This window comes from Panicum hallii, chromosome 5, assembly GCF_002211085.1.
Source record: "Panicum hallii strain FIL2 chromosome 5, PHallii_v3.1, whole genome shotgun sequence".
NCBI classification, from domain to species: Eukaryota; Viridiplantae; Streptophyta; class Magnoliopsida; order Poales; family Poaceae; genus Panicum; species Panicum hallii.
The window spans coordinates 8,488,770-8,509,780 of NC_038046.1; the positions used below are offsets into that span (position 1 = coordinate 8,488,770).

The 21,011-nt window shown below is 45.4% G+C and overlaps 1 protein-coding gene across 1 annotated transcript; it reads right to left on the bottom strand.

Moving 5' to 3' along the window:
* Nucleotides 1-1,135: 1,135 nt before the first annotated feature.
* LOC112893904 (general transcription factor IIF subunit 2-like) lies at nucleotides 1,136-5,178 on the bottom strand. Its single transcript, XM_025961430.1, has 6 exons — nucleotides 4,744-5,178; nucleotides 3,522-3,630; nucleotides 2,419-2,550; nucleotides 2,247-2,326; nucleotides 1,901-2,050; nucleotides 1,136-1,774 (listed from the first exon to the last, which is right to left on the bottom strand). The coding sequence occupies exons 1-6, from the start codon at nucleotides 4,954-4,956 to the stop codon at nucleotides 1,655-1,657; spliced, it is 804 nt and encodes a 267-aa protein (XP_025817215.1). The 5' UTR covers nucleotides 4,957-5,178; the 3' UTR covers nucleotides 1,136-1,654.
* Between the last annotated feature and the right edge of the window lie 15,833 nt (nucleotides 5,179-21,011).

Below are 21,011 nucleotides of genomic sequence, written 5' to 3' on the forward strand. Positions count from 1 at the left end.
TCGATCCGCACACGCACCTCCAGCTTCACGCGCTCGCGTCGCCGCCGCTCTCCATGCGCTCGTACAGCTCGTCGGGCAGGCCCAGCCCTTCGCTCGTGGCGACGACGGGGACCGAGCCGACGGTTCCCCGCCGTCACGTAGAACTCCAGGAGGTCGCCGTGCGCGACCGGCACGCCCGCGTAGGCCACGTCCACCTCCCCCCCCCCCCGGCCGCAGAGCGGCCAGAAGCCGTGGTTGCCGCCAAGGTCGGATTTGACTCGGAGGGTGATGCGGAAGGTGGGCGCGGTCACCGCGTCGGCACTCCTGTCGAGCCCCTCGACGGCGGGCAGCTTCACCCAGAACTCGGGCGGCGAGAGGTCGTAGAGACGAAGTCGTGAACGGTCAGTACGAACGGTAAGCATTGTACCGCGATGAGAAACAATGCGGACACGATGCCACTATTCCTGTTGCGCCTCTCCACGGAGCCGCGCTCATCGTCTAGGAGGCCGGCGCCCATGGATATCGGCCGGGGAGATGACTTGTGGACCGTACGTACGTAGGCCGAACAAAACAAGCTAAAGAGTAACAACTAGACGTGGATACAACCGCGCTTCGTTATAGCACTCCATGTTAAGTGTTAACGGAGTTAGGTTGGAATCTGGATACGGGTTGATGTATGTCTTTCATGCGGACTAGAGTACGAAACCAGATAAGAGTGAAGAGTCCTATACTTCAACAAATTCAGCAGTCACAGCGGCAGATTGTACAAGTCATTAGAATCCAAACAGACAGAAATCTTCACTCCACGGACTTCGGGACAGGAAAGCGCACGCGCCATGCAAAAAACAATTAAACTAACCTCGAAGGGTTTACTTTCATAAAACATTTTTCTAACACAGGATACCATATTTTCTTGCAAAATTTTAAACTTAAAACTCGACTTGTAGTCTTGTACATGAGGAAAAAAAAGACTCAGGGAGTAGATTGCACTAACTACAAAAGTTTAAGGGAGCAAATTGAGACTAAACAAACAAAGTGAGTGTGCATGCGTTGTGAGTGTCTGAGTTATACTATGTAATTGCAAAAAAAAAGGTGAAGTAGTAAAATGTACTTCATTAAGTTGGTTGAGAAACAAAGTAGGAGTACTTGGGCACCATTTCCAACACAAATACTTATCAATAAAAAAATAAAACAATACATTGCAAGACTATTTCAATCATCAATTAAGTGCTCTCTTGCACATGACTTCTTAGATACACAAATATAAATTTCAAAATAGGAGTGACCTTCTACTATACATATGATTATGACTTACACACATCCAAAATTTCGGCCATTTTGAATTCATGCCCAAAGAATACTAGCTCGGCAAACCCCTTCCTCCTAGCCCATATGTCTTCTTATTCCTACGTATTATGATGTCTTAGTTTTTCATGTTAGATTGTTTGGAGATAATCTAGATTATTTATGTATAGTTTGAGGGATTTTTTTCACAATTTAATCGGAAAGAAAAGGATAAACTGATAAATCTCCGAGAAATCCGATAAACACGTTTATCAACTACCTTGGTTTTTTCACTTACCGGTAAGGTTAACCCTGCATATGAGTAGCAACTGGAGTTCCCATCGGTCGGGACTGGGGAGCTCGTGTTTGGCGAATCAGAGGAAGAACTTCTTCAAGTAGCATTGTTGTCCTCTGTCGACTTCTTGTATTCAGGCTTGAGCTCGTGCGTCCCTTGATTCGGTCCTCTTTTATTGTAGACACAGAGGTCGTTCAGTATGTCCTTCAGGAATTGCTGCATAGACCAAACCAAGTGCAGACAATTTGTAAGTGATGCCTCATGACATAAAAAATGAAGTAATTGTAGTAGGGAACCCATGCTTTCTGAATAGAATTAGAGGGAAATAAGGGAGAAATGTACCTCAGGTTGGTCTGTCTCTTGCATAAGCTGCTTTAGCGACCAATTTGGCTGCCTCTCGAAAAGCTTGAATAGGATATTCTCCATTTCTGTACGACCCCTTCGTGTTCTTTTTGTTTCAAAAGATCGTGGTGGTACTGGCTTCTTCTTCTCCTGATAGACAAAAGACATTACAAGTAATGAGATTCTTTATTAGTATTTGCACGATCATGACCCATGAAACCATCAAGTGAAAATTTTAAGAAAAATGTGAGGTGCAGGATAGAAATTGTGACTTCAGAAAACAGCAACCAGTATTAAAACTAGTAACCTAGGCAATAGGCATTGGATAGTTGGGGAGTTGCCTAACCTTTGCATTTGTAGCAGAAGTAGGCATCAGGCCAACCATGCCAGGCATGGGTCTCATGCGACTTCCATGGTCATCCGCAAGTACCTACAAGAAGTGAAGGCAAAAAGGGCAATTTTATTGAGACATGCACAAGTGTGTGGGCTGTGGGGGAAATCATCATCTGACCAGTCATCTCCACTCTTTCTTGGTTTAGCCATACACTTGGTAGTTCTCTCACGGCATAACTTTCCATAATCCGCAAGATTTTCACTGTGTAGTTTCATGTCAAACTTGTTCTCAACTTTCCCTTCACATGCATATTTCCCTGTGATGTCACAATTGTTTCATATAGGAAATATTATTCAGAGTAAAAATCATGGACTCGGTGCAAGCCTCAGAAAACACAAGTAACATAAAGTTTTACGGACTACTGCACGGTCATGCACTAACCAAAGCTTAATATGCTACCTTTACCACCTACGTGATATGTCATCACATAGTGAAATTGAAAAGGTTATGTGAATTTTCTTGTTAAGTGAAATATATTGAGAGTTCAAAAGCAGAAAGTGAGTTAACAGTGGAATCAAACTATCAAATTGGTGCTTAAAGAATAAGTTTAGGCTATATAAGCTTTTAGAAGAAAATAGTTCAGCACATGAAGGAAAACTAGAGGATTGGACTGGGCTACAGGGAAACACGGAACAAGTATATTAGTGCGATATGCACACAGCATATGTCCTCCACGATTCAATAAGTAGCATGATAAGGTACAAATCGGACTGTATAGATTAGCAGTTGCCAAAGAAGATGAGGCCTATGAACTCCAAACCAAGCAGATATTTATTTTTCAACATGAGTAGGATGCATGGAATTTTGATATTATAATTCATGAACTACATGATTGGTAAAAAAAAACATTTACAAGCATGACAAACCACCTCATTAAGAGGCGCTGAAGAAGGTTTGATAGAGTTGGCTAGCAAGCAGTTACTAATTATTTAACCTTATTAGATGTTGCCGGACAGCTTTAGACATTGATAAATCATTTAACACATGTTAACCTGTATGATCATAAACGTAAAACATGTGAGTGGGTATGTACTCTATTGGGGACCTTTTTTACAGAAGGGAGCATATAACATTACATTTAAAAAGCTTGTACTTAAAATGAGTAGTGCACGCCAGCCACAGCAACAAGTGAGTTTAAGATTTATTTATAGGAAAGTTAATGCAGATTGAGATGAAAAAAATACATGCAAACATCATGAAGAAATTGAGAGATGATATGGTTCCAACCTTGGTTAGACTCAGAAAAGATGCACATTGGCACAAAGTCATTGTACATATTCAGAGAGTAACTCTTTGGTGTATTGCCATTGTTTGTTTGAGCCATCTCCATCTTGAACTGTTATGCCATTAACACAGTGTAAGAAACATAGGTACATAACAAGAGAGTAGCAGTACCATTGAAGAAGAATGCTCTTATACGATCTGATTGAATAGCTGGATAGCTGGACATACTCATGAAGAGCATGAGAGGAATTTATTCCATCTCTTTAAAATAAATACATGAACTGCACAAAGCCCATCCTTTTCCTTCTCCCGTGCCACTGAGTGTAGGCTTATAAATTCAGCTTCTATACAAATATTGAGAACACAAATTCATCTATCCCCGCTGTTGAATTCCAACAAGAATGCAGGCATAGAAATTGGCAGTCAAGTTCTACAGCAATATTGAGCACGCAAACCCATCTATCCCTGCTGTTTATTCACAAATTAATTGCAGAGATATGTTATGCTAAACCCCTGTACAATTTTTATGGTGCTGAAGGTTAAAATCAGGTGACTTTCTAATGGCAGTAAAATACACAGGGTTTCCTTCACGAAACTATGAAAAGAGCTGCCCTTATCATTCGCTGAAGTAAATTCAGAATCGGCAACTGCATGTTCCATACCAAGGGTTCAGGAATCAGGTTGTTCAGAGGGTTATGATGTAACACATAACAGTAGCCAAAAGAAAAGGTAAACAGACACCTATAATTGACACCTTTCAGGTTATGCCTTATGACTATAGCTAGGTTTCAAAATGATTGTATTTTGAAAGCACGATCAAATCGTGATCTGGTTTAGCATGATTGCATCAATAAATCACTTGTTATGGGAGTGAAAATATGCCGAATATACAGAAAATGAACTATGCCCTCGTAGGGATGTTTTGCGTCGCTTCAAAGGTCAGATTACCATATTCACATAATGAAATACAAGTTCTTTAAGTACATGTGCCATTCAGATATCATATAAAGGTCCGATAACTTAAATCATCACGGTTCTCAAAAGCACCATCAAAATCAATCCGCTGAACCTCCCCATGACATCGAGATAACTTGGCGGACTAAATTCACCAATCCCATCCCCATCCCAACAACAGTTTGGCCTACATTACCATACAAATCAGGCCGGAACAGATATTCACACCGAGACTAGAGGATGTAAAGAGCAGAGAGGGGAGGAGGCTTGCCTTGGTAGGCTGCTCGTCGCGGAGGGGGTCGAGGGAGAGGACGACCTTGGCGACCACCGGGTTAGGGTTAGGGCCTCCGGCCTCTGGGTTGGAGGTGGTGGCGGCGGCGGCGGCGGCCTCCTGCCAGGCGCGGGAGACGACGGTGGGGCATTTCATGAGCCACACGGGGCGCTCGGCCGCGCGCGTCTCCAGGTGCTTCACCTCCTCGGCCATCGCTGCCGGGTCGGTGGTGCTCCGGCGAGTGTCACAGAGCGTAACTTTCTCGGGTGGGGCGGTTCCTGCGACGAGGGCGGGCACCACGGCTCGCCGGTCGGTTGGGGTGAGTCCACGGAGGAGGGAGAGGACAGAGGAGTTCAGGAGGCGGCGAGCGCTAGAGAAATCGGAAGAACACACGCCGAGATCATAAATAAGAGCTGGGTAGCCACTGGTTTGGGCTGGACGTGGCTACGCATCTCTCGTGGACCGACCTGTGGTATGTTTTGTACGTGGGAAACGAGCCCATATAAGCAGAAGCTTGCAAGTGGGCTGGCGTATCCAAAAAGGCCCAAGGTTTCGGCAGTGTATAAAGAGATTAGTTAGTATTGTTTTCTGTTTCTGATAAGGAAAAAACTTATTAATCATAGACAATACATTAAGGTGATAGAATCATAATAAGACTTATGCCTATATATAATTAGTACACATACAGACTAAATTTTTTTAAGAAAACAGATAATGGCATAACATATATCAAGCCGCGTCGAACGGCAACGCACAAATTTAGTTCCAGATTTGTATTAACTCACTTGGTCCGAAAGTTATATGTGACCTTTGAGGAAACATACTCTATATATCCCTTCTACTTCTCTTCCGGGGACATATTCTTCCTAATGAACGGTTTTGACTAATACATCTTTTTTGTGAGGATAAATAATATATATATATATATTTCAGCAGTAGTACTAGGTTATTCGGAATTCTTTCAATAATATGAAAACATATTATTCATGAAAAAATAGCAAAAGCTAAACTATAATATGCATATGACATCATGTACTTTAGACTCAATTTAAACAAGAATTGAGAGATTACACCAGATGTTGCCAAAAAGACTCTATGCTGAGCAAAGGACCACAACTAGCACTAACAGACCTCTAGCTAAGCTAAGTCGTTCGTGTGACCTCCCTCGTCATCTTAACCTTGCCGTCGAACGTCCGAGGAATAATTTCTCCGACAGTGCCCCGCCAGCCTGCTAGGCGGTACATCATCACGGTAACACCGAGCTCCACCTCGCCGGAGCGCCAGTCAGACGCCATGTGGTCGCGGAGGCGGCGCGACAGCCCCACCTCGCCTCCCCGCGCCACCACCTCTAGGTCCTTGGCCCATCGCCCCTCCGCGCAGTCCCGCGGCTCCGCGCGTGCCCAGCCGAGCGCCACGTCAGAGTACGTCACGGCCACGAGCGCGGTGTCGGCGCAGGCCGTGCCGTTCATCCGGAGCGTGACGTTGAACGCCGGTGAGACAATGCGGGCGGCGCGGCCGGGGTCGATGCCCTCGTAGCCTGTGAGGTGGACGGAGTAGGAGGGCGTGGGGTACAGCCACATTAACATGGCAGCGATCGCGAGCAACGCGAACAGCGTGCCTCCACCTGCCCATACGGATACGAGTAAGAAGGAGGGGTCGTCGTCGGCAGATGGGGACGAGCAGGAGGCCCGCGAGCAGCAGCCGCGGCGGCCGCCTGATGCCGCGTGACGATGCGGGTCGGCGGCTTTCGTGTCATGGAAGGGCTCAGCCGCCGCCGCCGCCGCCGCCGTTTCGAGGTCGATGCCCAGACCCATTGTTTGTTCAGCACGGAATTAACGAACAAGGGTTAGCTAGGGGAAGGTATATATATATACCTACATACGTTCTGTTACACAAAAAAAAACAGCAAGATCTCGTACGACTCCGTGTTGGTGTTGTTGGCGTCGTGGCGTCTCAGCTTCGCCGGAGTCCCGGTATCCTACGTATGTAGAACGATTTGGATTCAATCTTGTACTATGTATATATATATCCAAGACAACATGGACTGCTGTATAACCAAGGCGGCGTGTATCGAAAGCCAGGTCCGGTTAGTTGCCGATTTGTTTCTTCTTCCCTTCCCGGCCCTCCCATCGTTCCCGGCGGCACGGTGTATAATCTCCATGGCCGCCGGCCTCCTACCAGAAGACGATGACGACCGCCGGGATCTGCTGGAGAGGAGTCCGTGTGCAAAGTGCGTTGTGTTCACAACGAGCGTGGCCTTGTTGCCAACGCTGGTGCTCCTGGTCATTTGGAACATCATCTTCGGCTTCGTGGACCCCGAGTTCTGGGTGAAGGTGCCCGGCGTCGAGGGCCTGGACCGGAGCGTCGACGCTGCGGCGGCGCCCACCTTCAACATCACCCTCCGCGTCAACAACGAGGGCAACTGGTACCGGAAGATCTGCGGCAAGGGGGACCGCGTGGACGTGTCGTACGAGGGCGTCCCGCTCGCGCACGGCGAGCTGCCGGACTTCTGCGTGCCGCCGGGTGTCGTGGGCTCGGTCCCCTTCGTCGCCACCAGCGAAGGGCTGGGCCTGCCCGGCGAGCTGTACGAGCGCATGGAGCGGCAGCGCCGGCGGCGCGGCGAGCGTGTGTCGCTGGTGGTGCGCGTGCGGATGCATGGGCTAACCGGCAGCGGCGATTGGCCGTTGCTGCTGTGGTGCACGGCGGTGCTGCATGGGCGACCCCCGGGGCCATTCGTTTGCCCAATCCTCGGGCAACCGCCTCAGTTTGTGCCGCTACCGAGTACTTAAAATTCATAATATATGTGACGTCGAAGGAATTCTATTATTGTTCGGTTTTTATATTGTCTAGTCATTTGTTGATTGATGATAACGTTGCTGGTTTGTCAGCTTAGGCTCAGCACGTAACATTCTATGTTTCTTAACAAGAAGTTTGCAGCATTGTTTTAAATCCGGTTACTATGGCAATAGTACGTTGCGATAACTTGTCTTTGGAAAGGTACGTGCACTGTGTTTATATGCTGATGAATGCATTAGTTAACATGAACGTAAAGTGTTAAGATATGTTTGAGGCCAAACCATACCTCATCATGGGATTTCCGATCCGACCCATCCGAAAAAAAGAAAATCCGACCGGATCTAATCTGACCAATATGTGGTTGGGCTCGGCCAAAATTTATGACCCATTACAAATTTGTGACGAAAACGAGTTGATTTTTTTAATATGAAATCTGAAAAATCCAACCTAACGAGAGAATTATACAAAAAAATGGTGTTTTGCTCGGCCCGACCACGTGTCCAGTTCGGTCTCGAGCCAAACCTTTTGGCTCGGTGAGGGGTCAGGTCAGGTCCAATTGTAAGAAAAAAACATCAGTTCTTTTATCCGACCTGATAAATGATCAGACATAAGGCTAATTTATATTTGGAAGAATTATATATGAATGAGGATACTGTCATGTAAAATTTTAGGATGCGCCTCTCGTTTCATCTCTACCTATTTTTAAAGAGCGAACTATTTTCCTGATCTGTTATTAACTTTGGTTCATTATATTTGTTATTAATCAGATGTAGAATTGAAAGTGGACGGAGCTTAGGTTAGGATTGAAGTCTCCTGTTATTTTATGTTTCTCTTGTAAATACAAAATGAGCTAAGATAGAAGCTCAGTAACATGAGAAGAAGAAAAAGATGCGGACAGGCGTGACTTGCCTTGTGAAGGAAGTTCCTATGGCAACGTACAGTTATTTTTACTAATAGAAATGTACAGAGAGGGGCGAGACCGGGGAGAGGGAGTTTTGCAACTTCCTGTACGTTCTAGGAGGACTTTTTTGAAATTTCTATCGCAAGTACTTCCCCTGTGATGTGAGACTCGAGAGCGCCGCCGCCAACCCCCCATACTCGAGGCGCAAGCACTTCTCCGGTTCTCCCCGTGTTCCGTTCACCCATCCCCCAAGGCCAAACTTGCCGCCGATATGGAGTTCAATCTACCTACAAATACCCGACGCCCAGTGCGTTCTGGCGTAGCCGTGGTTGAGCGGTTTATCTCGGCGCCAGAAGGGAGTGGCGGCCGAACGATCCGAAGCTTCCCCCGCTGCTCGCATCTCCGGGGGGGATCGGAATGGCCTCTCCAGTATGTCCTCCTCTCCCCACCTCTCTCCCTTTCTCCCCACGGATTGATTCGCGTTAGTTGATTCTCGTTCGTGTTTATGTGTTTGGACAAGTTGGTTCCCGTCTGCTTGTTTGCGTGCTTCGGTGCTTGGGAGAGTTTCGGTTTGCGTTCGTGTGTGAGAGTCGCGATTCGTGTTCGTGTGCTTAGGGGCATCGAGGGGGATTCCTGCAAATCGAAACCATATTCGAAAATGCACCATGTTTACAAATGTTTTTCTGATAACTCAAGTGCCATAGTTTGTTCGCTTGCCTCACCTCCCACCATCCCCCCTCTCACGCTGTATGTTCGTTCGTGTAGTCGTGTGGATTGGCTATAGCAATAGATGAAACCCTATGTTCAGTTCACCAATTATAGGATATAGGAGTTGGCTACTAGGTACACAGATTTCCCCCTCCTAATGTACATAGAACAAATTTACGTTCATACGCAGATTTCACCAATTATTTGTGGATGGAAGTCCCAATTGGCCATTGAATTACTGTCTGGCCTTTGGTGAAGAACTTTAACAGCTTCTAGTTAATTGCAAACTTTAAACTTAGGTGAGAATTGTTCAAAGGGTCAATATAGTAGTTATTTAGATGAACTCAGCTGTTTTTCTAGCTGATCATTGCTTAGTCGGTTCCCAATAATAGCTGGTCAATTACTCTTGTTCTTTGAATCTTCGTGGTTTGAGGGGACTGTCTCACAGTCTCACTATGTCTGACAATTACGTTATAGAATGGTTAATCTCTTACCGGAAGCAGACTGTTTTGTAGTGCTACCTTAGTAGTGTTTGTTCTTCTGGCCTGATTTGACTTCTGTTGGTTTATATTATTATACTCCAGTCTAGGCACCTTATATGTTTCTTGCAAACTGATTGCCTCCACTTGTTGATCAGTCTCCCACTGAGAAGCGCAATCCAAATTACTTCGAACCATTTTTTTTCTCTGTGAGCTTGATTGAAGTTTAGTCCAAAAGTCAAACTGAACTGTATAGTTGGTATTGATGAGTACTACTGTCTTGCCTTTTGCACTGTTGGTAAAGTTAGAGATATTTTTGGTTATGAACGTGCAATTTTCCATATAGCAACTGCCCTGAAAAATCTACACAAAAATGGTTAAATATGAATCCTGTAGGTATTTCGGTACCATGGTAGATTATACGAAGATGAGTGATGCTTTGATACTGCGTAGCAAATACGAGATCAAATAACTGATGCTTAATTAGTCTTAACATACCTTTAATTCGATTTCATGTCATATAACCTGTTGCGTGTTTGAGTTTCTTTATTTACCTTTTCTATGGCATTCGACCTGACTTGATGTTTATGTTTCTTACTGAAGCGCATGCTGGGGCTGGTATTTGATATCATCGGTATGGAATGAAAACAGATTTTTCATTAGAGCTACTTATTACTTAATAGAATAACCATTGGCCTTAAATATTTCCTGAATCTTAATTTCAGGTTCGCTTGCATCGATCCTTGTTGCATGGGCACCGTTGTAAGTATCTATAACATTTAGGAGATGTCTAGATGTGTCCCTCAAATTTCACTTATGTTACCCCATATGGTCAATCAGTTTCATGATATATATATCAATGGTGACATGAGCAATCATGATGTTTGCTTGGGACACAGTTAGAATTTCTCCATGTCACTATTCAAATGTCCTTCTTGCTTATCAAGATTTAGTTTCTAATGCTTCACCATCTTTTTTATTTGTGGAAAGGAATAATTGGAACTACCACAATATCTGGTCTGTGGCTTGGTTATTGTTGTCGTGGAATATGTGGTGGATTCTATAATACAAGTGTCATGGACTCAAGATTAAGAATGTTGTTGTCTTGATGGTCTAGAGTGCAATCTGTTACGGGTCTACAGATATTTCATTGGTTTCAAGTACATACTTGCTAGTTTTCGTTTTCCCCGAAATACTAGCAAAATGGCTAAAGTAACACAAAGAGGTAACAGCTAGAATACTTGTTTACACATGTACTGACTATGTAAGTCCAACGTTGTACATCCTGATTTTAGTTTTCATGAATTTGCACTAATAATTGCATGTACATTAGTACTTACATTTGTAGTTGCAAAAAAAAAATGTGTCCTTGCAGCTGTAGAGTGTTGAGACTACACCACATTGCTGACATTGGTCTGGCTAGGCGATGCCAGTGGTGGCTTTTAGCTTCGCTTTTTCACAGCGTCACGTCAATCATGATTACAGTGAAGGAGTCAGATTCTCTCCACATCGATTATCGTTCTCCAAGCCAACTTGCCAAGCTTCTTGGTCCATCCATTACCCTGATTCTCAGCATAATTCTACTATTGAGCTTGGTGAAACACTATCCTATAACTCAGGTATAAATAGCCTGAATTAATGTGTAGCTAAGCTATCTCTTCGTTCGGTATGGTCAGCACGATTATGAACTAACTGCACCATTTGAATACACAAATAATTTGCAGGATGTTCTGATTACCAGATTCATTGTTGGATATATATGCATCGGTTATCTCTCAATATTGCTTACAGACTTCATCTATTTTAAGGTTACTACTGTTATGTTGGAGCTCATTCTCATTCCAGTCACTATATGCATGCATGCACTGCGCTTCACTACTCAGGTTTGATAAGTTCAGTTAATGTTGAGTATATTTCCTTTATTGTAATGCGCATATTCACTATGACTTGCTACATAACTGTACGTTGTTCACATGCTTGATTTGTCGTCAGTGTGCAACATGCTCAACATATAGGACCATGTTGAAACCAAAGTTAAAGTTGGTCTTTCTTTTAATAATCAAGAAAATAGAACTGTAGCTGAAATTTTGGATAAATTATAGAACATAAGCATTAGGGCTGATTGTTCTAATAGCTGCAACTATGATGTATATATCATTTTTATGGTACTAACATATTTTATTTGCATACTTGTCATGGTTTCTAATACTAATACAGGGACCATTGGTTGAGTTCGAGATGAAGACACTCATACTTGCACTCTTAGCTGCTATTCCTGCTGTTTTATGTCTCATTCCACTGGATGAGACGTTTTGGGAACATTTGCTAAAGCAACTAGCATTAAAGGTAAGCACCAAATTTGTTATTGGGACAAAGGAAAGCGTGCTCTAGACATTGGATGACTTTGTTGCATTTTTTTTTCCTTTTTTAGATTGCTACACTCGTTGCTGCAGTGTTCAGAGGTTTAGACGTCATTGTCATGCTCTGTCATGCAACTCGAGAAGCAGCAAACTACTTGAGGAGTAGACTACAGGAATGCTTCTAGTAAGATATATATCATCCTTCAGTTTTCTAATTAAGTTCCTTTTTAGTATAGCATCGAAGTGCTTAATGAATTCCATAGAAAATGTTAAATAATTATACTTCTTAGATATTTTTTTCATCGAAAGAAAGTGCTTAAAGTCCCAGCCCATTTCATTAAACAAAGCCCCGTTCAAACATCTTGAAACTTATTTTGTGTGGTGGTTTGCCATTCCTTTTGTCGTAATAGTAGGCATGAACGAAGTTTAGGTCCTCAGTGGAGTCTCATATTACAAAGTGGTGTGTGCCGATCAAATGCCCCTCTAAAAGTTTTTATCACATTGACCCGTCTTGGGTTAGGAATTATTCTGTCAAACCTTTCTGCCAGCTAGCTGAGAATGCTACTGATGAAATTTCACATTTTGGTTGGCCAATCTGCAGCTTGAAGCAATACATTTTGCTTGAAAGTAGTTTTGTATGTATATTATAGGGATGCACATAATGTTCAAGTGCTACTATAGAATTGACTCTTTCATCTCTGAACATTGGCTGACCATTTTAACCTGAATAACAGCCATTAATGAATTTTGGACTGACTGACTGACTATATTTGCCCAAACTCCAAATCTGAGTTTTTAACTAGTTGTGCTGCCTTGTTTTAAGCAGGTGAACGTCTGATGAACCCTGAACTTCTAACAGCTGGATGCATAATCAGTTGCTCAAACTGAAGTAGTGTGGTTCAAATGGTATGGACTCTTCAATCTTGCAATTTGAGCCTGGGGTGTACATATATGAGAAACAAAACCTGGAGTTCTATATCTTCTATGAAGTGAATAGATGAGCGGTAGATAACAGGAAAAAAACTCTGACGGCGTTTTGACGTGACACAGATCATCGAGATGTTCTGGAAGCTCCTATAGACTTGCACAGATATCTGAAATCTACTTACTTGTGCTGTAGTAGGCCAACTCTCCATGCATGCGACAGGCTAAATACTCGTTCCTCACCTGGAGATGGTTGTGAGTAAAAGTTGTTAGATTTTTCCCTCTGTTTGTTAATACGTTGTTTGGTTCTTGGAGTTTTGTTTAGAATTGAAGAACTTGAGTCACAACTTTAACTCCTACTGGAATTGGATCCCGGCATGAAATTTGATGTAATGTAAGTCGCTGCTTCGCAAATGTAAATATAGTTTGCCCGATTCTCTGGTTTGGGTGGCAGCCTCTCGTAATCTGGCAAATACATCAACAGCTCATCTCTCACGAGTCTGTAGGTAGACCTTGGAGAAGACAGAGTCAGGGCAGTGTTCCTGCTGCACACGCCTCGTCGCTCGATCTGAAGCAATCCAAACACCGCTCAGCTTGGCGGCGTTCTGGAAAATGCAGACTGCACTCGCCTGTACAGACTGCAGGCGCCGTTGTCAACTTCAAAGGAAAAAAGATAATCAGGGGGTGAATCCCACTTAATTTGATCCGGTATCAGCAATAGGAGGAGGGATTAAATTAATTACGTTGACATGTTATTTGAATTCATTTTATCTCCCCTAGATCGACCAAACAACCCAAAACAAATTCAGTACAAGGGGATATAACGCCTAAGCAACCAGAGTATGATTCGAAAATAAGGTTGATCGGTACTTGGTCACTGATCTGGGGATGGACCACTCAGATTTCCTTTCCAATTTGCATAGTCTGAGGCTTCCAATCGTGCGCAGTGAACTTTTATTATTTCAGCTTGCATAACAATGACAAACATGTATAGAAAATGCATCGCTTATTTGCTTAATTATATTATCCATGCCAATGTAACTGCCTTCCCGGTACATCGTCACGCTAACATCGAGCTCCACCGCGCCCGAGCGCCAGTCAGATGCCATGCGGTCGCGGAGGCGCTGCGACAGCCCCACCCCGCCTCCCCGCGCCACCACCTCGACGTCTTCGCCCCAGCGCCCCTCCGCGCAGTCCCGCGGCTCCGCGCGTGCCCAGCCGAGCGCCACGCCCGAGTACGTCACGGCCACGCGCGCGCTGTCGACGCAGGTGTCGTTGAACGCCGGCGACACGATGCGGGCGGCGCGGCCCTCCATAGGACACGTACATCAAGAGAACATGTGGAGCTTGCGCAATAGATAACGAGGTGAGGTTGTATCGATCAAAGCAAGGCCCGATCCGGTTGTTGACTTGGTTTCTCGGTCGGCCCTCGCATATCTCGTTTTCGCCGACAGCGAGCCATGGCCGCCGCCGGCCTCCTGGAAGACGATGATCAGCGGGATTTCATGGAGAAGCACCCGTGCATTGCGAAAGCATTAGCCATCCTGCTCTGCTTGGCACTCGTGCCCTTCTTCTGTATCTGGGGCAGCCAGGCGGACTTCCCGCCAAGCGAGTACTGGGTGAAAGCGCCCGGCGTCGAGGGGCTCGAGCGGAGCGCCGACGCGGTGGCGTCGCCCACCTTCAACATCATCCTCCGCGTCAACAACAAAGCCGTCTGGCAGGTCGTCTGCGGCAGAGGGGACCGCGTGGACGTGGCCTACGAGGGCGTGCCGCTCGCGCACGGCGAGCTGCCCGACGTCTGCGTGCCGCCGGGGACCGTGGGCTCGGTCCCCGTCGTCGCCACCGGCGAGGGGCTGGGCCCGCCCGACGAGCTGTACGAGCGCATGGAGGGCCAGCGCCGGCGGCGCGAACGCGTGCAGGTGCGGATGCGTGAGATTACCGGCAACCGCGGGGCGCCGTTGCTGCTGTGGTGCCCGGCGATACTGCACGGGCGACCAAAGGGGCCGTTTCTCTGCGCCGTGTTCGGGCAGCCAGATGACCCATGACCCTTTTATATATGTGCGTGGCGTATGCACGCAGCAATTCCATACCAAGTACAGTTCGGTTCTTGAATCTTGACAGTGATAATAATGTATCTTCTACAATACAATGCGTTTCTTCGTGTGCTCTCTGCCTCTCTTTAGTTTGCAAATCTCTCCTGCCTTGTTACACGCAATAGGCGCATTACGTTGTTTCCTTCTTTTGTGGATATAGTTGTACTTGTTCGATCTTTCAAAAGGGGCTAAAACTGAAATGCTTCAAGATTTTTATTTATAAGTTGATTACCATTTTTGTACTGATTACACTGCCACAGCATCATACTCAATACTCATGAAGACAAACTTTTTCATATGTCGGTTGTCTTTGAAACTTTTTCATATGAAATCGGACTTTATAGTTGATGGGGTCATTAGCAGTGTTAAATCGCAACAGCAAAGGTACAAAGAGGTGGAGTCAAAAGAATATGTAAGGAAGTGGTTACTTGTAACTGAGATGGTAAGAAGACTAGACGAGGGGAGAGAGGTCTCTGGTTGGAATCCAATAATTTCACGGCAGGTGTTTTGTTAGAGGCGGCTGACCCTTTTTAGTGGTGATTAGGATATACTCAAGTAAAATTGGATTCAAGAAAAATAAATCATGACAGTAATTAACCTATTTGGCCATTGCGTAGGTCACATACTTGTATTTCTTCAGGACTCACCGTGTCGTTACGAATAAGACAATATATAGCCGCCATCTCAAAAAAAAAAAACAAATACATGCGGCTCTACTTAACCATTGGGCATATGAGCGGCCCTTTCGGTTGTTCATGCAGTATCGCCGTGCACCACAGCACCACCGTGTGGCAGAACCGCCTGAATTATTCCGGTTCAAGTGCACTAATCATCGCTACAAAGGTAAGATGATCTCAAATGCACTTCAAACGGAACAACCCATGGATCTGTCGGGTCACCGCCCGATGCAACCACGGTTTCACAGGATCAAAGTAGGTTATACTCATGCAAGATAAGCTCCAGGTACATAACAGTGCAAGCTTTTACCACAGAGTAAGTAGCATTATTACAAACCAGTTTTCTCCAGCCCTGACTGGAGCAATTAACAAAGGGTTGTTTAAAAGCAACGGGTAAACACCCGTTGACCAAAGTCACAGCGGAAAGATAACGCGACTAACAACGTCGCCATCAGCAGCACCATGCGTAGCCCAGTCGATGGTGTTACTCCGAAGGGTTAATGCCGGCCGGGGACGGATCCCATTCCACGGACCAACCAGGCGGAACAGCAAAGGGGCAGAAAGTACTATCAGCCTGGTGCTCAACCGGCATACCTGAAAGCAGTTCTAGCAAGACTGAGTATAAAAATACTCAGCAAGACTTAACCGGGTTCTAGGAAACGTCTCAGAAACTAGACCATGCTTGGTTGGAAGCTCTAAGTTTCTTTTGCTGAAAAGCAACAAAGATTATGAACTAACTTTTCATATTTTAGCCATCAGTTCTAGTAGTTTTATCCATTCTAGGTGAGCATTACTTCTAATCAAACAAGGCAGATCTTTATCAAACAACAAGTTGTATCCCTCATGTTACACTTGTTACTCCGTGTGGCAAAAGTGTCAAGTAGTCTCAATCTCCGCGAGAAACGGACGATTCTGAATCGAATTTCAATACCTTGCAAGGGATCCTAACTCACACGCTCAGAAATTTTCAATTTTTCCGGGCAACCGTTTCCATCATATTCCGGGTCGTGGAACAGGGCCACCACAAGCGACTGCAGGACCATACGCACTTCCAAAGTGCAGGACGTACGTCTGTAGCGCGACTATAAAACCCGTACTCCTGGTTGCCCTTGCAACACGTATTCCCACACGTCGGTGCGTACAACAAAAGTCAAAGTCGAGTGGTGGGGTAAGTCTACTTGCCGAGCCAATTAGGTAATAGGCTTACCGTGTACCATATTTTACGGCATGTGGCTAGTACTTTCAAAAACTTGACTACTACTACTACACTTTCCGACCTTAACAAATTTCATCAACACAGACGGGGTATGCTGTTATCAATTCTACCATAACCGTGACCCCGTCCGTCATCCTTATAATGATTGACAGAATTGATAAACAATCAACTCCTATATCGCGCAAGCGACAGGAAATCACTCGACTTCTACCGGTCCTATTAGCAAGGCATCTATGCGATAGGACTCGGGATAAGCATTACAAAGGTTCCTAGGGTACATGCATCTAGGGTTCCATTATAATTCCTAGAACTTAAATGCATAATACAGAAATAATAAGTAAGTGTGTAAATTGGAAAAAATTGGGTTATGCACCGGAGCTTGCCTTCAGAAGCGAAGCTAGGGTCAGACGAGTTAAAAACTTCCGAACCTTGGTTCGGGGCTTCAGTCACTTCCTCAGTAACTTGGACGGAGTCTTCAGATAGCCCGGATTCAGATAGCCCGGATTCGGGTTCCAAGATTAATTCGTAGTCTCCGTCTTCAAGTACCTGCGAGTCTACATGAAATGCAAGGATTGATGTTTAGTGATAATATGTGAAGCCTTTACTTTATGGTAAAGTTGTAATTAACACACACCCATCATTAACAACAAAAAGATAAGCTCATTAAGCAGCTAAGTATTTGTCCTTAAGTAAGCATCAATCAAGCTAAGGCAAGTTATTTCTAATCATAGGTTTAATACATTTAGCATTAATTATACCTAAAGCTTAGCTATTTGAACTTAATTTGACCAAAATTGAAAATATTCAATTTACAAGTTTGTACTGGTTGTGAATTTTTCACACAACACTAAACACTACTTAAACTAACTAGTAGCCAAGAATTGCAAGAAATAAAATTAAATCACACAAGTTATACACAAAGATCCCTTTTTGAAAATATTTAAATAACTGCAAAACTAAATGAGTTCAAACTACACTTTAGTAACCAAAGTTGTAGATCTCATTTTTATGAACACAACAGAACTGGTTTTGCCATTTTTGGATTTTTCTACAATTCCCTATGAATTTTCAAAGCTAGCTGAAATGGAAATGGAAAAAAAGGCACTGATTCTTCAAAAAAGGCCCCTGGAAAGTTTTGAAACAAAGCAATCAGGTCCCTGGCCGGTTTTCTTCTCGGGGACAGATCAACGGCGAGCAATTCCGGCGAGATAGCTCGTCGACGGTGAGGGCAAAAGGAGGGGAAATGCTCAGGGGCTTACGGCGGTCACGTGGGTGGCCGAAGTTGGGCGGGGAAGGAGCTGTAGCGGCGGAACGGCGGTGACAGAGGCGGCGGCGGGGCTTGGAAGCTCGGTGGCGGCGTTCCGGTGACCGGAGGGCCGGAGAGTGGACGAGAAGTGCCTGGGAAGCTTCGTGGGGATGATGTGGTGCTGCTAGTGTGCTTGGCCGGGGCGGGGAAGCACTGGAGGAGCGGGACGACGACGAGGCCGAGCTGCGGCGGCGGAGGAACGACGGCGTGCTCGTGGGAAGGACGTTCCGGTGGGGGAATTGAAAAATGGCCGGCACTGTGAGCTTCAGGAGGGTGATGTGGTGCTGGTGGAGCAAGAAATCGGAGAGGGGAGGCTTGGGATTGAGCTGCCGACGGCGAGACCGAACGACGGCGGAGGAAGAACTCCGACATGCTCGCGGGTAGACGTCTCCGGTGGGGGAAAAGGAAATTGGCCGGTGCGATGAGCTTCAGGGAGTAGCTGTGGTGCTGATGGAGGTCTGGATCGAGGGTGGGAGGCTCTGGAGGAGGCTACCGACGGCGAGAGGAAGAAGACGACCGGGGGTGATCTGAGCTCGGGGAAAAGGCAAAAGGGGTTGCTCACGAGGTGCTGAAGAGCTTTATACGCTCGGAGAAGCACTGGGGCGCGGCAAGGAAGAGCTGGACGCCGGCGATGTCGTGGCGGCCGTGGAGAGCAGGGGACTGGCGTGGCGGCTCGGGAAATGGCCACCAGGGCCTGGCAAGCGGCGGGGGCGATGCGCTGGAGGTGGAGGTGGCACTGGCGAGCGGCGCGGGGGCAGGTGGCGGCTGGGGCAGCTCGCCGGAGTTAGGCGGCGGTGGCAGGAGCTCACGGGGAAAGCAGGGAAGCTGGAGGTGGACAATGAGGACCTGGTTGCAAAAACTGAAAAACCTAGGGACTCCACTATAAAGCTTGAGTTACTTTCAAACCAGAGTTCAAATGAAAATGGTCCCAAAACAAAAAGTGTAGAGAATAAAAAGTTCTACAACTTTGCTTTAGGGTTCGACTTCAGGAGAGTTGAGGTTTCAAAGTTATCTTAAAAACCATACAACTAGTCAAATTTCTTTTAAAACCTATTTGAATTTTACATTTCAAAAAGCTCCCTGGTTTGTTTTCACTTTTTACAGTGGTTTAAAAGTAAAAGCATCATTGCAAATCAGCCCTTCCTATATTTCAAAATTATCCACCCTCACACACATTTTGCACATTAAGCCTATATTTTTCTAAAATTACAGAAAACACCCTAAAATAACTTGTCCTTAAATAGCATAGAAGAGCACATCCTACACTTAATGCACTATGTCTGGCTCCCATATACCTGAGATGTCACAACCCGCCACCCGCTGATGCTGCCGGTTAAGCCGTCGATCCGCACACGCACCTCCAGCTTCACGCGCTCGCGTCGCCGCCGCTCTCCATGCGCTCGTACAGCTCGTCGGGCAGGCCCAGCCCTTCGCTCGTGGTGACGACGGGGACCGAGCCGACGGTTCCCTGCCGTCACGTAGAACTCCAGGAGGTCGCCGTGCGCGATCGGCACGCCCGCGTAGGCCACGTCCAACCCCCCCCCCCCCTCGCCGCAGAGAGGCCAGAAGCCGTGGTTGCCGCCAAGGTCGGATTTGACTCAGAGGGTGATGCGGAAGGTGGGCGCGGTCACCGCGTCGGCAGCACTCCTGTCGAGCCCCTCGACGGCAGGCAGCTTCACCCAGAACTCGGGCGGCGAGAGGTCGTAGAGACGAAGTCGTAGACGGTCAGTACGAACGGTAAGCATTGTACCGCGATGAGAAACAACGCGGACACGATGCCACTATTCCCTGTTGCGCCTCTTACGCGATGAGAAACAAAATATACTTCATTAAGTTGGTTGAGAAACAAAGTAGGAGTACTTGGGCACCATTTCCAACACAAATACTTATCAATAAAAATAAAACAATACATTGCAAGACTATTTCAATCATCAATTAAGTGCTCTCTTGCACATGACTTCTTAGATACACAAATATAAAATTTCAAAATAGGAGTGACCTTCTACTATAAGTATGATTATGACTTGCACACATCCAAAGAACATATGAGTAGGTAAAGAATTCTTGGCAAAAATGAGGATACCCATAAACGGTAGTGGCCAGTTTTTTCTTATTGTCCAAAATTTCGGCCATTTTGAATTCGTGCCCAAAGAATACTAGCTCGGCAAAAAACAGCTCAACCCCTTCCTCCTAGCCCATATGTCTTCTTATTCCTATGTATTGTGGTGTCTTAGGTTTTCATGTTTGATTGTTTGGAGATAATCTAGATTATTTTATGTATAGTTTGAGGGATTTTTTCAAAATTTAATCTGAAAGAAAAGGATAAACTGATAAATTTTCGAGAAATCCAATAAACACGTTTATCAACTATCTTGATTTTTTCACTTACCGGTAAGGTTAACCCTGCATATGAGTAGCGACCATTGTTATACATGTATCTGCAATAATTATAAGATTAGCTTTACAAAATCAAATGAGCATCACTCCTATTATAAATTATTGTTTGACAAATCCCTCTTAGAGATTTGTTAAATTAAATCCTTAGCTCGCACTTTATTTTCCTATCCCACATCCCATTTAAGATGATACAAACGCCATGCGAGACTTTTTTTTTCAAGCGCAAAACCAATGGCGGCCAAATGGTTGGAGGTGGTGATTTTTTGCTACCATTCTAGCTTAGGGAGCACAGTCAAAATAAATCGTAGCCAACCATGTTCGTGAGGACCAAACCAGCCCGGTTCAATCTACAAAAGCCCAAAGCCCCAAACCAGACGGCAAACCGTTCCTCAGAAGAAAAGCCGCGCCCGC